We start from the raw sequence: 15,736 nt of genomic DNA on the forward strand, positions 1-15,736 counted from the left end.
TGCTAACATCAGCTTCTATAAGCACAAACAAATTAAGTTCTTTTTTATAATTTTCGCCCCTGCTGCTTTCCCAAAGATGACCCCTCCTATGGCTGAGCATCACCTGGTGAGTTCCAGCCTACATTACTCATGGGCATCTTATACCCATTTGTTCTTGTACTGTGTCCGTTGCAGTGATAGCATCTTCTCATTTCCAAAACCCTTCCCCAGCCTTTACTTTGCTAGGCTAAACACGCCAAGTCCATTTTGTCTGTTTGATAAGGTCAGCTTTCCATTGCCCTGGCTGCGGTTCTGTGCATCTGCTCTAGCTGGAAGTTATTTTTAATAATTGAAATCAAAATTGCCCACAATATTCTATCCTGTTCAGTGTCATAAAATTTCCCTCATACTCATCTTTGCAACAACCCACTGCTGTATTACCTTTTTTACCTTTTAATCACACCATGATTCATTATTGTTTTATAGTCAACTAATAGTTATTTTTTTCTTGTTTTTCATCATTTGTAGCTGATGGTCTCTGAGCCTGCAATAGGAATTCTTGTCATTAGATCCCAAGTTTCATGTTGTGTGATTAATTCTCTTTCTAGCACTCAGCTATTCAAAGTGATTCTTTTTTTAATGCATGATGCTCTAAATATCCTTTACATCGCCAGCAAACTATATTTAGTATTAATCAAAATATTAAATGAATAAAATCAGTTTCGTGATTCAGTTCTGAAGGGACTCCTAACTTAGGCTCCCTGTGTTCCAGTCTTTTATTTATTTCACGTTAGTTCAGTTATAAAGTATTCCCTATGCTAGGTGCTGAGGTGAGTAATGTAGTACTTGCCACATATAAGAGAAACATGTCACATTAAATCACTCAGAAAATCTCTCTTTCCTTTCCCAGCAACATATTCTTCCATTTTGGGAAAAGCCTGTTCTGTCAAATGAGCCTTTTAACATGGTCAGAAAATCACTATGTGTTTGAACTAAGTATGGTTTGAACTGCCAATAGGTCTCTTTTCATTCACCGGAATATTCCGTTTCTTCTTCATCAGCTTATGGTTCTGTGTGGTCATCAGAGCCGAAGAGATGCCAAAGATCTGCACTGCAATGAACAATCAACATCTAGAGAAACATTTTGCAGTTTCTATGTTAAATAAAAGTAGGAAAAAAATCAGTTTGCCACTGCAGCTAGTTGACTGTGAAGGAGCAGCTGCAAACTGCTGAGTCTCATCAGGTTGCAATCTTGATTAACATTGGGCAGATCCCCCCTGCTGCGAGAATAAATACCCTGCCTTTGTCAAGGCTCCCATGTAAGAAACAATAGGTTATTTCAGTGAAGCACAAGAACGTAAATGTTAATCGAATCATTCCTCCAAATGAATAGAAGTAGCACCCAGAATGTAAACATTTTAATTTTGGAAGGAAAGGTCTGCCTGTCGGTTGGTTAATTTTCTATGTATTTTTTCATTTACTTTGAAAAGCTGCTCACTAACATTGCCATCATTGCATACAATTACATTTTCAGCACTGCAAATATATATGCTTCCTGTCTTTCCAAGCTAGGCAGTGGCAAAGTCCAGGGAGTATTGGAAAAAATGAAATCTGCCTTAATATCACTGAAGAGAGGTCAAAACCTTATACTGTATAACTGCCAAACTATGTGATCACATTAGTTCTTGGTAGAGGAAATGGAAAATACTTTCCAACTGGAATTGACACCAGGAAACATCTTTTAAAAATGTTTTTATACATTGGGATAATTACCCTTAGAAATAAATCTGTATCTCCTTACAAATGATGAAAGTGGCTTTAGGTATTTTAACAAATTTATGTGTGTACAAGTGAAACAGAAAGAATAGGCATTTATCCCCATACTGCTTCCTTGTTTACTGTACAAATAAGGGATTTCGGTATGCAGTTGAGCAATATATGTTTTAAAGCGAGCATACAGCAAACTACAGGGTGATGCCCAGCCATCTTCTGTTTTCATATGGTTACAACTATTGTTGATCAACACATCGTAAAAATATCTCTTGGCTTTCAGTTGTGCCGTGTGTCTGGTCAGATCCTGGTGACTTCACTCTTGTGGGGTGTCCCTTTGCCCGTAGAGGAACGGCAGCAAAGCCAGGGGAGTTCAGCTCATTGCTTCTCTTGTACCCATAAAATCCTCAGAGATCCTACATCAGTGGTAGATTAGGACTCTGTAGCTCTCTACAAACACTAAACATGGAAAACGGTTTTCTTACAGAATTTGCTAGTTTTTCACTGAGGCTGCTATGCTGCTGTTCATATGTGCACCCTTTTTTAACAGTCATGATGCACTTTGCCACTGGAGGAATCTGTCTCTTGAGTTTCTGCATAGCAGATATCATCTCCTGTCAGTCACGCTGGGGTACATCTCATCAGTTATGAAATTAGTGGAGGTGAAGGATGTGTTTGTGGTGGAAGCACAGAAGTTTGGTGGTTGGGGTTGGATTCCCGGTGGTCCCATAGGCTGTCCTGTCTGTCGGGATCACTGAATTTCCCCAGTTGTTGATAGGTGCTAAAGTGGGGAGAACAACAACTGCCAGCAGGGTGATTAGCAGAGCAAGCCAGTAACAGTGGAGGTGTGAAGCTGAGTGTGATAATTCTAGTTTTGTGGCCCACGTTCAGCAGGGCACATTGTGATTGGGTGGGCAGGAGTTTCCTGCTGCCTGGGTGAAGCCAGAGATGAGGGAAAGCTGGAGCATTTATTGCCACTCTAAAACACACTTTCTTCCCATCTTCCGTGCACCGCCCACAGTGTCACTCTGCATGCCTGGACCAAAGCGGCTGCATGAGCAAGCTCAGATCCATGCATTATTTTTGATTGTCCAACTCCACAGGTCACTGATTTCTATTCTCCTGTGACTAGAAACTGGGGGCTTCTCAGCCAGCTCAGCAATGGGCAGTGGTTTTCTGTGCCCTCCATCTTGTAGCTGGAACAAGCAGTCTTCATCTAAGCTCCCTCCCAGTCATCAGACAACCTTTCACTACAGCCTTTGTAGGAACCTGCGCTCAGTTTCTGGTGGCCCTGACAGAGTACTCCCATCAGAGAAAATTTGATTTAAGCCTTTAGCCTCACTTGTGATATTACATCATTTTATGGTTTGCTGTCTTTGGGCAGAAACAATGTTAAAATTCAATTGATTTCATTCACTTGAGGTGAAGAGTTGCAAAATGGGCAGAATTTATTAGAGTTTGCTGTGCAGAAGTAAGAAAAGGCCTCTTTGAAGTGATTTGGGCCAAAGTGGTTCAGCAGTGGAAAAGACCAAAGCCACTTTTGACCATACTGTATATCACACTGGGCGTGTGTGGACTCTCTTTGAAGTCATCTATTGGGGTTTTTTCTTGACTAGATGTCATAGGTCAAGTTAACTTCTGCTATTTTGTTTACATATCCTGTTTTAGTCCCCTTTGGGGGCTAGGAAGAAGTATGTTGTTGAGCTGGCTGAACCAGCATTTAAATCCCATGTGTATGTAGCACTGTATGACATGTGCCATTTATTTCTTGAAGCCCAACATTGGGCGATTAGGAATTCCCCACGGGCCTTCTGGAGAGAAGGTGGCCGTGGTGACTGTGGACGACTGTGACACAGCAGTGGCTGTGCGCTTCGGGAGCCTCATTGGAAACTACACCTGCGCTGCCCAGGGGACACAGACTGGCTCAAAGAAGTAAGGATTGCCTATATTTGTGTTTTCCACTCATTCTCTTCTTCCAGGGGAGAGTCAACAGTATGTGATTAACCACTAAGCAAATTAAGTTGGAAAAGCAGATATGGTTTAACAAGAAAAAGTAACAAGGTTTAGTTTGGTAGATGGAATTTGTTGAAGGCTACTGCAAGTGTCAGTACACTGGGTGGAATGCACAGAGTGTTGTGTAGGTACAGACATGTGCCCAAATTACTTGTAAAATGCAAAAAAAAAAAAAGAGCTGGAGGTCAGTGTGAATAGCCTCCAAAAAGCATCTACTCAGTAGGAAAATGTAGAGAGAAGGGCAAATAAAATGTTAGACTTTATTAATGAAGGGGATGGCTGAAGAGCTTATTACTTCCATCATTTAAGTTAAAAGTCCTGTATTAAAAGGAGATAGAAATAAAGGAGATACAGAAAAGGCTGTTGAAAATCATTAGGTATGAAAAAAATTTTCCTGTGAGGAAAGACCAAAAAAGATTAGTACTTTTGAGTTTAAAGAGGAGGTGGACAGCAAGCAACATAGCGGGGATATAAAGTAATGAGTTATAGCAGAAAGACCATTGAGATACACATGCTGCTCTAAAATCCCAAGAGAAGGGGGCACCATAAAAATTAGAGCTAGTTCAAACTGACCAGGTGATATACTTCTCACACCGTGTGGAGTCATTCAGTGGAACCTGCATCCACTAAATGTTATTAAGACTAAGATCTTCAGAGGATTTTAAAGGGGTTGGCACTGTATAATAATTCAATCATTATATCAAAATCTACAGCATCTCAACCCTTGTGCTGAGGAGCATAAGCCAGCCCCTGGGTGACTGGAGTCAGAAAGAAGTGTCCTGCAGCTGCACATTTTTCCATAATTTTCATTTTCTTCATATTGGCCACTGTTAGGGACAGGTCGTTGGATTCTGTATGCGTATGACAGCTCCTAAGTTAAAAGTTACGGTGTTTCTGGAAGGTCCTTTGATTACAAGCTCTGGAAGTGCTAATGTAGCGGAGGGAAGTGCATGGCAACACAGGTAGACTGAATAGCTCAAATGTGCTTATGGAAGCAGTAAGATAAAGAACAAAACAAAACAAACTATATGCAAGAAATGAGCATTTCTTTGTTTCTTCAGATCTTTGGACCTAACTGGCCCTCTCCTCCTTGGTGGTGTCCCAAACTTGCCTGAAGATTTCCCAGTGCACAACAGACAGTTTATTGGCTGCATGAGGAATCTCTCTATTGACAGCAAGCCGATTGACATGGCTAGTTTCATCGCCAATAATGGTACTCTGCCAGGTATGAGCGACTACCGCCTCTAAAGTCAACACGAGAAAGCTGTCTGCTGTAGCTGTGTGTGTAACAGGGCTTAGGATGTCAAAGGGGCCAGCACTGGGAGGAACCCCAGGAAGGGGTAAGGGACAAAGGGGTCTGAAACAGCCCCTGTCACCCTGTTAGCACTGCTGAGTGCGAAGTGTTTGCCCCAGGCTGCACGGCAGGGGCTCAAGGTGCTGCTGGGCATTGTGCTGCCACCGCATCACCGGTTAGCACTGCTGAGTGCGAAGCATTTGCCCCAGGCTGCACGGCCGGGGCTCGAGGTGCTGCTGGGCATTGCGCTGCCACCGCATCGCCGGCACAGCTGCATCCAGACCTCATTTGTTTGAGCAAGGTGCAGTCCGCGCCCATGCCAGGGACACACACAATAGCCCGTGGCACAGTGCACACTTACAGGATTAAGCAGCACACAGAAAGGACCGGGCTTGTTTAGACCTTCTGCATTGCTATGAGTTTCACCCAGAAATTTACTCCTAGATGAACTGTTCCTTTTTTTTTTTTTAAACTACCTTTTAAATGTCACTGTGCTCTGAAAGCCAGTGGGATTAGTTCATGAAAAAGACAACATTTTTAATAACTTTTTCATAACTTATGTTTGTTCTGTAAATCCAATTCTGCAATCCTCCAAATCTGAAACCTGCTTCATGAAGCAGCCTATTGGAGGTTCTGATTTGGTTTTCAGTCCTTGGATCCCTGATCAGGATTAGTTCTGGTGTACAAAATGTTCTCGTCATCATAAAACTGGCTCTTACGCGCAAGAATGGCAAGTCCCTTCCTTCCATGTTGCTGAAGGTCTGTGTAAGAGCTAAATTGCAGTTCTTAGGTATGTTTCATTGATCATGGATTAAGAAGGGAGTTGTAACATATGCTTCAAATTGCTATTTTGTCTTGGAGCCCTTTTTTAACAGTTATGTCTCTAATATTATTTAAACACAAGTTTTTATCTTATGGAAATATACATCAGAAGGCCATGAAGTGTTTTCTTTAGGATGGATATTTTTTTCCCTCATTTGGAAACGTGTTTCCGTATAGTTTAAAACAATGATGTATAGTAGTGTTATTCCACTGTGTAACACTGCACATCACTGGCTTTCCCTGGTTAGTGTCTCGGTTAGATGACAGTAAGTTGTGAACGGTGGTGCTGAGTCACAGCACCAGTCGATCTGCCTGTCTCCAGCAGTGGATGCCAGGGGAAGACTATAAGAACAGGACAAGCATGCAGTGATATTTCCCCAAAATTTTCTCTTAGTCCCCAAAGACTTACAGCTCAGTGACTGTATTTAATAACCTTTGATAGATTTGTCTTTATGAATTTGACACTTGCTCAGCTCATGTAAACTTCTGCCATCCACATTTTGCTTCACTGACTTCAAGGATATTAAAAAAAAAACAAAACCCTATAATGGTCACATCTTCTTTTTACATAAAAACTCAGATACAATCATTCAGAGCCTTTTTCTTGTTAAAACCATGCAAAGTAAATTCATTTTCCTGAATTTCAGGCTGTGCAGCGCAGAGGAACTATTGCGAAACCAACTGGTGCCAGAACGGAGGCACGTGCGTCAACAAGTGGAACACGTACATCTGCGAGTGCCCCGTACGCTACGGAGGGAAAAACTGCGAGCAAGGTAGGATGCAAAGACCTCTTCGTGTGTAGTCATGTGTGCATGTTTCACTACCCGTCATTAACATCTCATAGCACATATGTCAAACTGTGATGCTTAAGGGATAGGTAACAGAAGATTGTAATTAAGAGTAAAAGTCACCCATTATCTGTTTGAAATAATTTCAGAGATCACCTATATAGTAAATATGATAGCTGACATACTGTCATGAATAACAGCAACTTTCATTGATTTACTTACATACACAAAGTAGGTCCACAGAACTTGGCAGTATTTAGTAATTTGTTTATAGTAAAAATGCCTGATCCTAAGCCCCTTTAAATCAGTGGAAACAATCCCACTGACTTTATTGGGCTTTGACTCAAACCAAGGATGAATGTGCAGTTTTAATCACCACTTTCTTGGCAAGAAGGCACTGTCTGCTGAGTACGAGCACTTTCAGTTTTATTGGGTTTTTCTTTGATTGAACACAATGTGCGTGTATGTGTAAAACCTCATTAATAAAGGATGAGGAAGGAGGAGCAGGTGTGTTTTATAGGGCGTGAAGAACTTGCAGTTAGTTTCTTCCCAAGGAAGCAAGGAGTCGTCTGTGTGAGGGGTCCTGTGGGGTCAGTGCAGCAGTGGGCTGCCCGCGGTAAGGTGGCACCTCCAAGTCTAGTGGAGTGCTCATTTGGAGTCTTCCTGGAGGCTTCCAGGAAAGAAAACCTGCTTACACTAGGCATGGCTTTCCTAGAAACACAAGGCCAAATTCTGGCCTCTGATGCAGATGTGGTAGGTCTTCGTTTCCATTATCCCACCGTGACACTTAGTCCAGAATAGTTTGCAGCATGATCAAGGATTTTGTTCTTTTGATGTATCTACCCCAAACTAGACATTCTTGATTACTTTCAGCAGGGCGTGGACCCTGGAATATCAGGTCTCCACGCTGAGGTGCACAGACCACAGTGATTTGCAAACCGCTCTAGCACAGTATCCCTCAGCCTGGGCCAGATCTAGGAGGTGGCAACTGCTCTCCCCTTGCCTGACAAGCAGCCGCTTAGGAGGAGAGGACACATAGTTAAGTTTCTGGCTTGGAAATAAGGGTCTGCAGGGTGAGGGACAGGGGAAAGGAATGATGGAGGCCTCTTCCTATGTTCCACCTTACACAGATCCCAGAACTGCTATTACTGCCCCTAGCGAGGTCCCTGCTTTCTATAGCAGCTCCTCAAATGTTTTGAGCTCCCCAGGTTTGTATGAAGATCTAATTTTTCCATGTGTCTCATGTCAAGTATCTTTGTCAGTGAAGTTCTGGTGTTTTCTTCATGATAGGCTGGTCTCTGTGGTACAAACACATGCTGATGTCCCCTGAGAGAGTGCCAGGGCCCAGCCCTGGTGTGACCTATACTGGGGTAAATGGGGAGTAGTGCTGTCACATGCAAAGACTATCCTTCCCTCTGTCTTTATCTTAGTTTTGAAATGGAATTTCAAAATTCGATCAAATGTGTGTTTTATTCATCGTTTTCTTATCCCAAGCTCAAAACGAAAACATGAAGTTTGGGATTTAGAAAATCACCTCAGAACTGCCCTGTAGCCATCATTGGAAACTCATTTTAAGGTCAGGTAATACAGATGACGACAATCACAGCATCACTGTCTCCCCCCGCCCCAGCGGTCTCCTCTGCCTCCAGTGCTCTGCATTCCTGCATGTCCCCTTTGTCATTTGGTAACCCCATGTTCTTGCTGATGCCTCAATTTGTGGGGATTTTTTATAGTTTGAGAGCAGCAGGCTCCTTGCTTCTTTGATGATATTTGTGGGGCAAAGTTCCTTCCTTTCCCTAAGGAAAAATTGCAAGCCAAGAAAGAAATGAATTTTTCTGAAATGTGACCAAAGATTTCAGGAGCCTGAAGTTAAAGTCAGGAGGAATCACTGATATACAATACTCCTGGCTTTCAGGTTGCTCATTTGAGTGCTCAGATATGATCCTAACAGCATTAGCTATTATTAGGCAGCTATTTTTTTAAAAGTCTTAGCTAGAATATTTGCATTCTTGTGTAGGAGTGATTGGCTGATGCATTTCTTCAAGCCCTTTGGCAGTGTTGGATCTGCTTCAGGCTCACAGAGGACAAAGACTTTGGCAGGTTAAAAGTCTAACTTTTTTGATTGCCCGCTCTTCAGAAACTCTGGGATCTGGTCTGCACTAGTGAGGATGGGGTGTTCTACCTTCACCACCCTCCTAGGACCTGCTAACTTACCTTCTGGCAGTTCCCATCTCCCTCTGTTGACATATAGAAGGGAGATAAAATTAGGGAAAAATTAGTTTCACCTTTGTTGTAGTTTAATTCTTTTAAAAATTGAGATAGTGCAATGCTGTGAAGAAGATCTAGCAGCTGTGCCCGACTCGCTCTCCAATGGCTGATGTCATTGAGCTAGCCTTGGGCTGAACACCACAGATTTGCACCAAAACATAAGCCGTCACATGTCCTACACCCAAACTGCGGGTGACGTCCCGATGTTGGCAGTGTGTTTCCCCAGGCTCTCTGTCTCCACAGTGAATAGCCCTCACGTCTTTCTGATGGCCTTTTGAATGTAGGAGTCTCTTAAAAGTGTATGTAGATACACAGGCAGTGCTTCAAAGTGGCAAACCCTGAGAAAACAATTAGTTTGCATCACTGCATCACCGATGGCAGGGAGATGCTGTGCTTGGAAGCACGTGCACTCGCCTGTGTGGTGACAGGGGTGATCAGGTCCCATCCGGGTACACTGGATGTGGCCACCAACCTCTCCATGGAGACCCCTGGTCCCAGGCATGGGGAAGGGCTGGGGGGAGGAGGGAGGTCAGAGGGGGCTGACAGATGGGGATTTCTATTTTACTAGCAAGGGAAGGTGCACCCTGGCCCCGGGGAAGGGAGGGGAGTTGGGAGGAGGTGTGGGAAGGGAATGGTATTTGCAAGCACGGAAAGTCACCGATGAGAAAAGGAAGAAGGTGGCTGATTGCCATGCCAGTCCAGTTCTCCCAGGACCTGAGCCGAAACGCTTGCAAACAGCATTCCCAGCCTCCAGCAGGTTGGAAGCCTGCAAGGTTTGCATCCTGGCTCCACTCTCCAGAGGCAGGCGGACTTACAAATCTCAGCAACGGTCTAGAAAACCACTAGCAAAGAAGTTGGAAGTTGAGGTCGTTGTGAAGGTCGGCAGGGTAGAGGAGGAAGGAGAGGGCTGACTTTTGCACATGTGGATCAGAAGGAGGAAATGATCCTGCTCAACACCGATGTCCTGGTTACTTTTACACTGATGTGGTGCAGTACGGGCTGATGAATCGTGCCCTGGCCCAGACAGCCAGAGCTCGAGCACTAGATTCAAGTTCTAAGCAAGCTAGGGACATCTGTGTCTGGTGGCAAACCATTTTAAATTGCTGTCTGGGTTTCAAGAGCAGACTAAGCTTCAGTTATTCCACCATATGCCCCTGCTAGCATTCGTGGAGGACTCAGTATGACTGCAAAGGAGAGATCACAGCCCGGAGCAGAAGGGAGAAGGGTTGCCCTTTGGGGCTGCCTGCACTTACCGCGGGGTGGGGTGGTTGGGTAACCACACCTTAGAGAACAGCAAGTCAAGTTACACCTCTGGCTTGGCTAGTGGTAGTCCACTCGTCACTGACATCTTTTTTCTCACAAATAGGGAGCTGCAGGGCTTGCACTTCCCTCCAACCCCTGCACTCCCCCACACACAGCCTTTCCCTTTATAGAGACCAGCAAGGCAGACATATCAGAATTTGGGGTTTGGGTTTTTTCCTCCAAAAAATGAAACTTCATGTCAGCCTGACTCCATCTTCTACTATGATGTCATCCTTCTACCTTTTTCTAAGGACTTGCCATTTTATAGTAACATGTATGCATTTGTATATACAAGATCTCTCCTACTACAAGAAAATCCAGAAGAGTCAGCAGATATGGTAGTGTGGAGCAGAAGGGGAAGGAGACTGTTAAGCCCTGTCATCTCACTGACCATCCTCATGGGCTCAGCACATGACGAGATACAAGGCTGGGTGCCAATCTGTGGTGGTTGTTCCCAGTCTCTAAGGCCTGCTTCCACTTGCAAAAAGCTGCCATGAACTTCACCAGCATGCTCGTGAGTGAGGACATCAGGCAGGGGCTGACTGCAGATCCCACTACAAGGTGCCACACAATGGAGGTGCCATATGAGGTGCTGCAAATAGCGCAGAGCTCCCACGGCTTAATTTGTGCTTCTAATCAGTGGGATCAACTAATCCATGGTACTGTAGCTCCTGTTACCTGAGGTAACTGCTTTAGAAGTCCAAAGAGTGGGTGTTCCCCTATTTTCCATCAGCAAAGTGCTTTCCATTGAAGGCTGTCATTGGTGTCTCCCTGTAGGAGCTGTTTTCGTGCAAGGTTAGAGACGAGGGCAATGCTTCAGCTGTCACCTCGAGATATTTAAGGCAGATGATTTAGGCAATTCCACACAAGCTTTCTCCCTGTGCAAAGGCTGCGTAGCTGAGACAGCTGAATAATCTGGCCCTGGAGTATTTATAATTAATTAATATTTCCTGTTGCCTCCCAGCCTTTTCCTCTGTGTTTAATCTGTTAATTAGAAGCAGGTAATCAAGGATATGTTGAAAACATCTGCAGCAACTGTTGCCCTCATACTTCCTGCTCTGTCCACCCACTCATCAGCAGAACTGTATCAGTAGAGATCCTGAGCTTACCTTTCTAGGAACGTCTCTCACCTGTGTAATGCCATAGCAGCGTGGAGGTCCTGCCTTTGAGTGCAGGCACCAAGACAAGGTGCCAACCCCACAAGAAGGGTAGGTTGTGAATTTACAGTATTGCCAGCTGCTTCATAGTAACTCCCCTAGACTGGCGCTTACTCCATAGTAGATTAAAAATAGCTCAATGGAAGAGGGACTAGCTACCTTGCACCATCACCACAACATAGCATCATTTCTCCTCTTAACCTTTGTCCTGAAGGATATGAACTGTTTCTCTTCTGTCTTTTGATTTATAGCAATGCCTTCTCCTCAGCGTTTCAGTGGTGAAAGCATTATCATTTGGAGTGACCTTGACATTACCATCTCTGTGCCATGGTACATTGGGCTGATGTTCAGAACCCGGAAAGTCAATGGCATGTTAATGCAAGCCAATGCTGGGGTTGCATCCAAGATCAACATTCAGGTAAAAATGTGGCTGCCTTTGGTTAGAAAAGAATTAAGAAATTCTCCCCCATCAGTGGATATGGCCACAAGTACTACATACCGTTGTCCACCCAGCTAAATGCACATCAGTAAATGCAAATGATTTCTTCAGCCTTTTACAAAGATCAAAAGATCAATGATCAAAAGATCATTGTAAAATTCAGATTCTTTGGTTTAAGATTATTTTTTTAAACAGAGGTAGTAGTATGCACTAATATAGATGCAAAAAATGTGTCTCTTGATTGTTTGGGCGTTTTTTTGTCAGTAGAGTAAGTTAGAGTCTGAATGTCCAAAGTTATGTGAGGAGTTATTGCAAGTGTTCCCTTCTTTACTGTTTGGACTTTTTTCCCTTTTGAGTTGTCTTAGGAAATGTTATTGTCTTGCCCTCTGCCCCCTTCCGCATCAAATACAAATTTGTAGCAAAAAATAGACGTGATGGGGTTTTTTTCAACAGATACTGAACAACTATGTGCAGTTTGAAGTATACAGTGGCCTGAGCCAGGTTGCTAGTTTGAAGATGAGCCAGTCGCGAGTCAGTGATGGGGAATGGCATCATTTACTGATAGAGCTGAAGAGTGCTAAAGATGGTAAAGACATCAAGTACCTCGCTGTCATGTCCTTGGACTATGGCATGTACCAGGTAAGGCAGCATCATAACTTTGCAACTAAGCACTACAGAAATGTTTTTAGAAGAAAGTAGGATAAAGGATTGTGGACAAATACTTATGCTGTGAGCCATGTTCTGCAGTGATTTGTGCCTAATGAATTTACATTAATTTATTAAGCCTAATGATAAGATATCTTATGAACAAGTCTGTAAAAAGCCACGTTCAGATGTCTGGCTCCTCACTGCTTTGATATTTTTTCTGTAATCTACTGTCAGCTGCTGGTTGACTCCATCACTACAGAAAGTAGGCTGTGTCACAGAGGATGATAGTGCTTCTTATTGACTGTCCTTTTCCTCAACAGAGCACTGTGCAGATTGGAAATCAACTACCTGGACTGAAAATGAAAAGCATCATTGTGGGAGGTGTCTCTGGAGACCAAGTCTCTGTTCAGCAGGGATTTTATGGCTGTATGCAGGTATGAAATGAAAAGTGTAGCCACAAACTTTGAACTTTTAAGAAAATACCCATGTGAAAATGTGGGGTTTTCTTTTTCATCTATCCTCAATCATTTCTGTTTCCTCCATCAAAATATCTAAGAATCAAAATATTAAAGTCCACCCACTTTCCCAAGTACAAATCTGATCTCACAGGGAACAGCATTTGAAAAAAAAATCTGGGTTTGACTCATCAGGTGATGTTTCTTTAAAATGTAGCCTCATGGATTAATGGAAGTAGTGAGACACATAGTACTGTATTCTGAATGAAGACTCCAATTTAAAAATAATTGTCTTTTGTCACCAGGGAGTAAGAATGGGAGAGACATCTACAAATATAGCTACACTCAACATGAAACAGGCTATCAAGATCAATGTGAAGGAGGGTTGCGAAGTGGATAACCCCTGTGATTCCAACCCGTGTCCACAGCACAGCTACTGCAGTGATGACTGGGACAGCTACTCCTGCGTCTGCGACCCAGGTAACCCAGTGACCATCCCATGCACTCATCCAGGAGCTGGATCACATCTTCATGTGCTCATCAGAAGAGGAGCAGCAGCAGCATGCTTGCAAAGTGCTCATCTTCTGATTCTTCCTCTTCCAATCAGTATTATCTTTCTCAGTCTTACTGTAGCACCCTTGAAACTGCAGTCATGGACTGAGGATCATTTGTTCTAGGCAACATATCAACCAAACAGAAAGACGGTCTCTGGTCCAAAGGGCTCTTTCCATGCACCTCCCCTTTTCTTTTTGTCTGTTTTCTTTTTCTTTTTTTCTTTTTCTTTCCCAGCCTTTTCTGCTGCTGAATTTCAGTCTCACACTCTGCATCCTAATCGAGATACTTTGAATGTTTTCTCTGTTTTGGTGCATGTAGCCAGCACATGCTGTCAGCACCCGGCACAGTCACCTCCCATACATGCAGGGAGAGAATACAAAACTATTTGTAACACATGCCCTGAATATAAAACTGGGAACCAAAGGCACAAGGGTGCCTCAAGCATGTTAACAGACTGTTGAAAAGAACAGCCCACTATCTTTTTTGCTGAGAGGGAAAAGAGTACCTTCTCTCTGACAGTATCTCAGGGGGAATCTACTGATTATTGAAGATGTGTTATTAGTGTATAAGCTTAAAATAGATGGTCTTTTGGAGACATGCAAATCGTAAATTACAATGGTTGCTGTAATTTTATGACCTTGTCTCCGCAGGGTACTTTGGAAGAGACTGTGTTGATGTATGTAACTTGAACCCATGTGAGCATGTCTCCACATGCGTGCACAAACCTAGCTCATCCCATGGCTACACCTGTGAATGTGGACAAAGCTACTATGGACAGTACTGCGAGAGCAAGTAAGAGAATTACTTTTGTTATTGGTTTCTTGGTCCTTCCAGGTAGCTCTTCTCCTAAGGCAACAGTCCTCCCACTTCCCTTTCTGCTTCAGTTAGCTTTCATGTTACAATTTGAGTGTTCATAGTGGATGGTATTTGCAGGCTCCTTGCCCTTTGGCACTCCTGAGCTCACTTCCCAGAGACCAGGCAAACTTCCATATACTCAGGGGCCGCTTTTCTTCGTCAGCAGCTCAGGGGCTCATCCAATTGTGCTGTGTTACACAGCACTGCATCTGACGTGTACCTTGTGGTGGGCTTGGCCTGAGTTTGCTCTGCGTCTCTCCTTCAGCTCCCCCAGCACACACACAGAGCGATGCACCCAGTTAGGTGGCCTGTGGCCAGATGAAAAGGCTTTGCCATTTGGGTCCAGGCCCTGGGCTGGCAAAAAGCCATCTCTTCTGGACAGTCTGGGAGGCCTACGTCCTGTTGCTGTGTGAGAGAAACATGCCGATTCCCTCATCACCGGCTTCCTGGTCTCAGATAAGCATTCAGCAACCGGCCTTATCCCAGAGACGGCACTTTGATTTACTGTAATATGGGCCATGCATGATGTGCAAATGAAGTGCATTTGTCTGCCCATTTAGGAATAGCTCATGTGATGTTTCCTTCCCTTTGAAAACTGCAAGCTTCTTCCTCCACCTTTTGTTGTGTGGGCTTGCAAATGTTGGCCATGCTGTTGCCAGATTCATCTTTCATTCCTCTGGATTAGCGACGCAGAGACACTGTCCCTTGTCGTTATCTGCTGACATCATGTCAAGTGCAGCATTGTGGTTTTTCATATTATAAAGCATAGAAGTACAAACCTGGCCATTACCATAAACAAAATTCAGTGTGGTCTTTGAAACAGATGGCAAACAGCTTTTCTTTCCTAAAATGAGCAGCAGGGAGGGGATTCCTTGTGCATTATGCTGATCACAGACTCAGCAGTGTCATCCTTCAGGTTATTGCTTGACGAAGACTTCCAGCTAGCAGAGACCCTGGTCGCTGCCCCAGCCCCTTCCCAGAGCTCTCCTTGCCAGCACTAGTGTTGGGGCATCTGTGGGACAAACCTGCTCAGAAGTGCACCCAGAAGAAACAGAACCAGCGAAAACAAGGGTTATCCTTCAGCAGGGGTGGCTTTTGGGTTGCTGCACAGCCTCTGATGAGCTGTGCTGCTCCACTCATAGTCTGAATCATACTCCTTGATTCATAGTCTGGATCAAAGCTGCCACCCTTCCCTCTTCCATGTCCCCAACCACATGTCCTCCTCCTCCTGCCCTGTGGCAGACCATGGCTTTTTAGACCCTGTGGTGAGCTGGCTAAGAAAGCCAGGTTGGCTGAAAGCAGTGACTTTTCTTTATCGGGTGAGCTTGCAGCCAGCTTTGCATCTGAGCTGATGTCCCTCCAGTTTGGACAAGCACTGCTGCCCATGGCAG

The 15,736-nt window shown here is 44.1% G+C and overlaps 1 protein-coding gene across 1 annotated transcript in view; it reads left to right on the forward strand.

The window, feature by feature from the left end:
• Window positions 1-15,736, forward strand: part of CELSR1 (cadherin EGF LAG seven-pass G-type receptor 1) — a 174,616-nt gene that overhangs the window by 118,429 nt on the left and 40,451 nt on the right. The window contains exons 6-13 of the mRNA XM_050899730.1: window positions 3,524-3,681; window positions 4,824-4,987; window positions 6,526-6,651; window positions 11,645-11,811; window positions 12,286-12,471; window positions 12,801-12,914; window positions 13,241-13,415; window positions 14,141-14,282. Of these exons, the coding sequence (XP_050755687.1) occupies window positions 3,524-3,681; window positions 4,824-4,987; window positions 6,526-6,651; window positions 11,645-11,811; window positions 12,286-12,471; window positions 12,801-12,914; window positions 13,241-13,415; window positions 14,141-14,282 (1,232 nt within the window). The remainder of the gene's footprint in view (window positions 1-3,523; window positions 3,682-4,823; window positions 4,988-6,525; window positions 6,652-11,644; window positions 11,812-12,285; window positions 12,472-12,800; window positions 12,915-13,240; window positions 13,416-14,140; window positions 14,283-15,736) is intronic.

The sequence above is a fragment of the Gymnogyps californianus genome, chromosome 1, assembly GCF_018139145.2.
Source record: "Gymnogyps californianus isolate 813 chromosome 1, ASM1813914v2, whole genome shotgun sequence".
NCBI lineage: Eukaryota > Metazoa > Chordata > Aves > Accipitriformes > Cathartidae > Gymnogyps > Gymnogyps californianus.